The 7500-nt window shown below is 33.4% G+C and overlaps 1 protein-coding gene across 5 annotated transcripts in view; it reads right to left on the bottom strand.

Moving 5' to 3' along the window:
- Positions 1 to 7500, bottom strand: part of LOC125038923 (calcium uptake protein 1 homolog, mitochondrial-like) — a 32434-nt gene that overhangs the window by 16191 nt on the left and 8743 nt on the right. For 3 of the 5 annotated variants that reach the window (XM_047632593.1, XM_047632592.1, XM_047632595.1), the window contains exons 5-6: positions 3929 to 4100; positions 1534 to 1571 (exon numbers count right to left, since the gene is read on the bottom strand). In XM_047632593.1, the coding sequence (XP_047488549.1) occupies positions 1534 to 1571; positions 3929 to 4100 (210 nt within the window). The remainder of the gene's footprint in view (positions 1 to 1533; positions 1572 to 3928; positions 4101 to 7500) is intronic. The other 2 variants (XM_047632597.1, XM_047632594.1) reach the window with 1 other exon arrangement.

Here is a 7500-nt window from a genome sequence, read left to right as displayed (position 1 = left end):
AAAAGACATACAATGAGATTCACATTGAATGAAACTATAAGTCCCTAATTGAAACATTCAGGAATGTATTGGCTGGCCAGAGTGAATCACTTTATATGAACGTTCAGACATACAAAACAAAAATTTGTTTCAATAAAGTGCCCAAAAAAGGCTAGCATGTGTTAGGGGTTTTAGAGATACTACAAAAAATGCCTTTATTACTGTTTGAAATATCCTGCCAGCTGTAGATCGATGGCATGCATTCACAGCAGGACTAACAACAAGTATCAAGTCGGCCACTACTTTTCACTGTCCTTCATTCCTTATTGTCACAAAGATTCATGCATATTGTGCACCAATATTTATTTTACCATGTGTGCACACACACACACACACACACACACACACACACACACACACACACACACACACACACACACACACACACACACACACACACATATATAAATATGTGTGTATATATATATAATTTATATATATACATATATATACATATATATACATATGTATACATGTATATACATACATATATATACCTATATACATACATATACATACATATATACATATATATACATACATATACATACATATACATACATATACATACATATACATACATATACATATTTATATACATACATATACATATATAAATACTGTACATATATGCTTAAAAACATATTCATATATTCTTATATACATAAATATAAATATATAAATATATATGCATATACATCAATAGCTATGTATGTGTGTGTGTGTGTGTGTGTGTGTGTGTGTGTGTGTGTGTGTGTGTGTGTGTGTGTGTGTGTGTGTGTGTGTGTGTGTGTATAAAATCTTTATATCTATATATCTATATATATATATATATATATATACATTATATATATACATATATATATATATATATATATATATATATATATGCACGTATACATGCACTCCTGCTTTACTTTACATATCTATGTATTCATGTACTCACGTATGGTATATCTATACATCTGTATCTGGTATATCTGTATATATGTATAAGTGCATTTATGTATACATCCATAAGCATACATTTGTATATGTATATATGTGGTTATGTATACATATGTGTGTGTGTGTGTGTGGTGGGGGGGGGGGGGGGTGCATCTGTAGCATGGTATGGGTATTTATCACTTAACTTCTTTTTTCTTTCACCACAACATGAGTATAATCAAAGTAATGACTTAGCAACCCTCTTTACTTCCTATATACACCATAAAGAAATTAAAAACTCAAGGTCAACTTGGACACAAAGTTTCATATTGTTCTTTTAAAAAATTCAATTTACACTTTATATTGAGCACATTACAGCACACCTTTCCTAGATCCTTAATGTCAATTTAGTATCTACATTTACATTACATACAAAAAGAGAATTTGAGAATTTGATCCTGCCCTCCACACAGCCTAAATATCAAAGATAATTCTAATAAAATACTGTTATTCAAAGCTAAGTTATCACTCCTGATAAAATTTAAGAAAAAAAATCATTACACATACCTTGGGGTCATATTTCTTGTACTGGTCGAGACCAAGTCCTGGAAAAACAATGGAAAATGACACATAGTGATGTATTCAGATATTAATACATATATGTCCATATACAAATGGATATACATATAGATCTCTATATACATGCATATCCTTATGTATATATACCCCATGTAATATATCATTCTCAATTATATATTCAGCTCATTTTGCAAAGAAATGATGTGCTTGAAAAAATCTCCCAGTCTTTAGGTGACAACTGTATCATAGTCACTGCAAAAATAAGTTGTATTTCTACTCTAATCAAAAGACAGCTACAAGATGACAAAAATGTAACAGGTAACAGATGCTACAATACAAGAGACAAAATCTAATGCAGTGAAATGGACATGGAACAATACTATGTACATTTCTGTACAACAAGCATGCAACAATCAAACTATAACTATGTTACTAGATCAGAAGGCATGCAAAGAAGGGGTTTAGTTCCTTGTCAGTAAATCAGTCATTCAGTTGTATAAATTCCTTTGATTTCTAATTATCCTCTTCCACACACTAAAATTACCTTGTAACAACATCACTGTTTCTCAAATGACATTAAAATTTCCCAACAAACAAAATGCTGCATAATCATAATTCCTAACCATTCCACACTAAAAACAATAACTATATTCTCAGATTGCTTGATTTTATTACTTCAGCCCTCTAACTAAAAGGTGACATGCATCAAACCACTGATTATAAAGTGCAACTTCTCTAAAAACCATAATTCATAAATATCCTGCTTCTAATCTAAAAGCCTGTACCATGAGATAAGTAGGCAAATGCTCAAAAATACAGAATTCTAAAAAAAAAAAAACCAATAGCATGGAAAAAAACATTTTAATCCACACAAAAGAATTTCTAAGTTCAAAAGAAAATTTGCTTTTATTGAAATTACACACAAAAAATATACCTTTCTTGTCACTCCTAAAACAAATGATGAAAATTTCTTGTCATCAAAAGTACTGTATGATTCAACAACTTTAAAATTTCACAGTTTGTTTTTACTTTTTCATATCTTTATATAAATGATTTGCTATTCACACTGCATTCAAAATTACCTTATAGAAGTAAGGGCAAAATGTTATCTGCAGTAAAGGAAGCAATGTACTAAAATGTTTCAAATAATGTCTGCTTTAGCTATCTGTCATATCCATCCATTGATGACATCTTTATGCTAACACTAAAATATATTGAGAGGTTTTCTCCATCCTTGAATTTTGCTAATAATGCAATGTCAATAATATTGCTGCATACAACAGAACTTCCTGCTTGACTCACTATCATGATACCCATAGCCATACCCAATGAGTTGATTTTTCATGACAAATATAGCTGTGCTCGGCTACTAGAGGTTAAAAAAGGAAGAAAAAACCCAAGGCCATGATAGATTAAAGCCAGTATTTATCCCCATGATATGGCAACAGATGAGTTAATACACCATAAGCATGCCTGAGAGATGTGGTGTACACAATGCCTGTCTCAAGTTGAACACCTAAGTGGGAGTTCTGTATGTCAGCTCTATAAAGGTGATCTACATCTGCATCTTCTTAGGAAATAAATCCACCATTTTTTTAAAATTCAATGCCAATTTTTCCATCACAATGACTTCTTGTGCCATGTGCTTCATAGCTAAATGCAATAATCTTACTTTACCATGCAACAGATCAAATGCTAAACGAATACTGGCATTGTTGGTTTCCTTTCTTGAAGCCTGTAAATGGTCAGAGCATTTGCGTATCTGCCCCTTTGGTGCACAGGTAATCATCAATGTTAGTATATGATTCATGATAGAAAGATATATTGGCAGACATTTAGTACATTGCTTGTACTATCGTTCCAAAATCTCCATTGGACAATGAAGTCTTATCAGTAGAACTGGAAAGCATCATGAATAAATTTCTACATCAGAAAAATATTAATCAAGCAATGCAATGACATTTTTAAACAAATAACATAATTCAAATGCAAGTCAAAGTTATTTGAAAACACATACACTGACTTGTAAGTTTTATGTCACTAGTTGAAAACATGACAAGAGTTAAGTTATCCTGTTAGAGAAAGATAGCCTTTTTACCTATGGATGACAGTATGGATAATCACACAATATAAATCCATCAGTGAATCACCTCTACGACCTTTACTTTCTCATCTAAACCCCTGAACCCTTGAGCCGTTCAACAGAATGAGACTAGCAACAGCATACTATGATCATAGAAAAGTTTATCTTAACAGCATAAAGTTTTTTTAACTGCATACTATGATCACAGAGAAGCATTTTTTCTTTAAAGTCAAAAAGTTTATCTCAAAGATTATACTATTCTCATGTCTTGTTCCCTCTGATTCTCCTCCCGATTCCTACCGTTTGGCTGCTGCATGCCCGGAGTCAGCGCTCGCAGGAAATCATCGGGAGTCATGTATATCTCTGTCCTTTCACTGCTGCTACTCCTTTGAATCAACTTGCAAGTAGCAAAGTAGCGGAAAATTTTATCCGGGGTCGAATACGCCCGAATTCTGTTCTCGTACTCTATGATCTACGACAAGAGAAAGAGAACGGGTCTAGAGCATCTACCTAGTTTTATTTTCTCACACTCTCAGGGGACGGCTGAAATGCATGCCACGATGAACAGCATGCAGAGTAAATAATAATAATAATAATAATAATAACAATAAGAAGAACATACTCTAATAATAATGAAAATCTAAAGTAAATAAAATGTACAAAACCAATCATGACAACAACAAAAAATCTGCTGGAATCAAGTACATAATACATAACCTTCTAAAGAGAAAATCACAAGTTGCACACACAAAACAAAGTCTCTGCAATGCAATGGCAAATGACACAGTATAAAAAGTAAACAGGAAATGTAACACCTCAATAACCTCATCACAAGGAATAGAATGAATGAGCCAAAATACAAGCACTTTGTCCGCCACGCCAATGACTGCATCACAGAAAAAACTCATAATATAAATCAGTAAATAGAACCCAGCAGAGAGGGTAGCTAAAAAAAAAAACAAAAAATAATAAAAAATAACAATACATTTGTTACCAAATTAACCTTTCCACTTACACAGTTCAAAAAACCTCAATGAAATAAGGGACTAATTTCATCTCCAAATTGAAGAAGTTCCCGGAAATAAATAAACAGAACATAAAAAATGAGGGGAAAAAAAGAAAAAGAAAAAACAAAAAAGGTGGAGGGAAGTGCAATTGTTAAGCAACTGATCATTGGATCTACAGTGAAGCAAAAGCAAAAAAAATCAAATATTTACTATACAATAGATAGTTTTTGTCAATTCCACCCTTTTTCTTAATATACACGACCAAATACTTGAACTATGCGACTGCAGCAAATGCAGAGTTTGCTAAACCAGACTGAGAACTAAAGCATCCCACCAACATTATCATCAAAGAAGACATAGCTATACAGTTGACTTATTAGCAAGATGTCCTTTACTCCATCACTCAGAACAGTTTTTCTAGCAAGTAAAGATTATGAAAATCTACCTTTTCTATTCTGAATAAATAATTTACTTAGTCAAAGAGTATTATATAATTCACATTATTTAGTTTCCTCTCTATAGCAGTTCAGTACAGTATCCTCTCCAAACACTAATACCATCAAAGCAAAATTCCTAAGCAGAGAGATAATGGCCCAGACAAGGAACAAAGTCCACCATGAGAAGAGATTATATACCCTAACAGAAATATACTCAGAACAATACAGACAAGTGAGAAATCTAGCCCAGTACAAGGAGAGGAACCTTCAAAAAGAAAATCAGTTAGAACTTGGCAAATACTGACTTAGAATTTGCAACTGCGAGCTTCTTACTTTTGAAAGCGCAAGCTACAATTTTCAGTAAAATCTAGGCAGACATTTGCGACCAAAATGAGCCTACTTTGAAAAAAAAATGGTAAAATGCCAAAAATCTGAATAAGTCCATCAATATCAAGTGCACAATATGATAGCATGTAACTCAAGATGTCTCAATTAGCAATATGAGATGTAATGTCCTTGTCCATGCTGTGAGATATAATTTTCTCATGAAATTTCTTTGTAACCACATCATATGCTTGAGCAGTCTTTACGATACATATCAGCTGATTCTGATTTACTGTTCGTTACTAAGAGTAAACTAATATTGAAACAAGCTACAATTTAGCATGTGTGTTTAATTACTTTTAAAAGGAGTGAATTCTGAAAGCACTTCAGAATAAACTACTCCTAAACTGGAATATAGTTCCATTTAGAATTAAAACAAGATGAAAATGTAAAACAACAGCTCCTGAACAGGAATATGTTTCATCCTGTGTTTCCTTCATAAGAAGAAACGTTTCCACTAAATGAACAGGAATATGTTTCATCCTGTGTTTCCTTTATAAGGAGAAACGTTTCCACTAAATGAACAGGAATATGTTTCATCCTGTGTTTCCTTCATAAGGAGAAACGTTTCCACTAAATGAAACAAAGCAGGTAAAGATATTGCCCAATATAATATACCATCCACATTTGCTATTCACACAGAAGTTAACTAATTATCTTGAGTATAAATGAGGTCTGGTTTATTTGTGTTAGTTCAGGTTAGGTCTAGATTAACTTGTTAGGTCAGGTCAAGTCAGGTCAGTTTGAAGATGGTTCCATACCTCTCCCTGGTTTTCTTAGAAAGAAATGCTCAAAAGGACAATAGCAAACTAGAAATGGAATATAGGCTTATCTCAATACCTAAAGGTTCATTGTAAAAACAATTAATTATGCTTCAGTTTCTAATCATATGCTATTTGTAACCATTTAACTTTATGAGTCAAAATGTATTACAAAATTTGTTTCTGTAACAAAGCTTATATTTCTCTTATGAGATTATCTTTCAAAATAGAATCAAAACTGCTTATTTCATTTCTTAACGATCCGGATGACGTGACTATCACATGATATAAAAATTTGGCTTGAGGATTGGGTGAAGCGAGCATGACGTCATGGGAAAATCGGGCTGTGGGCCGGGGTGGCGTGAACTCGCCATTGCAAACATTTTGGCATTTCAAAAGGGGCTGTTGCATTACTCCTATCAATAAATGAACGTGGAAAGTAGTGTCCATAACCCATGAATGGAAGAGTGCCAGCTCCAGAGACGACCATTTCTATGCTCAACATCCTATTAATGGCCACTGCAGTGAAGGTTGTATTACAGAGGATTGAATATCATAAAAAAAATATAACAAATTACACAAATAACAAAATGCTACTTATTGTTATAATTCTAGCAGTGATTTATGGGAATACCTAGAGAGATGATCTGGAGTCTGTGCAAGGAAAGCAGTCTATTACCATCTGGATAAAGCAAATCAAATGATAAATACGGACATTGGAAAATAGCTAAAAAGCTAAAAACACTAATGCATAAAAAGAGAAAATAACATTGCAAAGGGGAGGCACTGAGTCTTGTCATCGCACACGAGTGCCCAGCCCAAAAGCCACGCACCCATCAGAGTGGGTAATCACGTGAGCCTAATTCCTGTGTTTTGGGCCATGTGATTGCTGAGAAGCACCTGGATTCAATGGGTTGATATATATGAACAGGTTACATTATAAGATATGAAAAGGATGCCTCACTTGCAAAGGAGTCCACTCAGCCCCAAAGCAGTGAATAAAGCACCTCGCTCAAGCAAATTACTTTATTATAAAGATGAAACTGCATGAGAAACATTACCTTTGGTTAGAAAGTTTCCAATTGGATAGCATCATCTGAAAGCCAACTTTCAGTTTCATTTCCCAAGTCATATTACAGATTATTAGCACTGCACATTGATGCATTTATGAGACTTACTGCATCACTGCAGATTAGTGGCAAATCCCTTTTTTCTTTTCCACAGCCCAATTTGCTCTCTCAGTGGATCCCAGCTTTCATGCACTGACAATTCAGTTACATAAA

Source organism: Penaeus chinensis, chromosome 26 (genome assembly GCF_019202785.1).
Source record: "Penaeus chinensis breed Huanghai No. 1 chromosome 26, ASM1920278v2, whole genome shotgun sequence".
In the NCBI taxonomy this organism is placed as follows: Eukaryota; Metazoa; Arthropoda; class Malacostraca; order Decapoda; family Penaeidae; genus Penaeus; species Penaeus chinensis.
The sequence above is the reverse complement of the archived record's forward strand: the minus strand, read 5'-3'. Positions and strand labels throughout refer to the sequence as shown.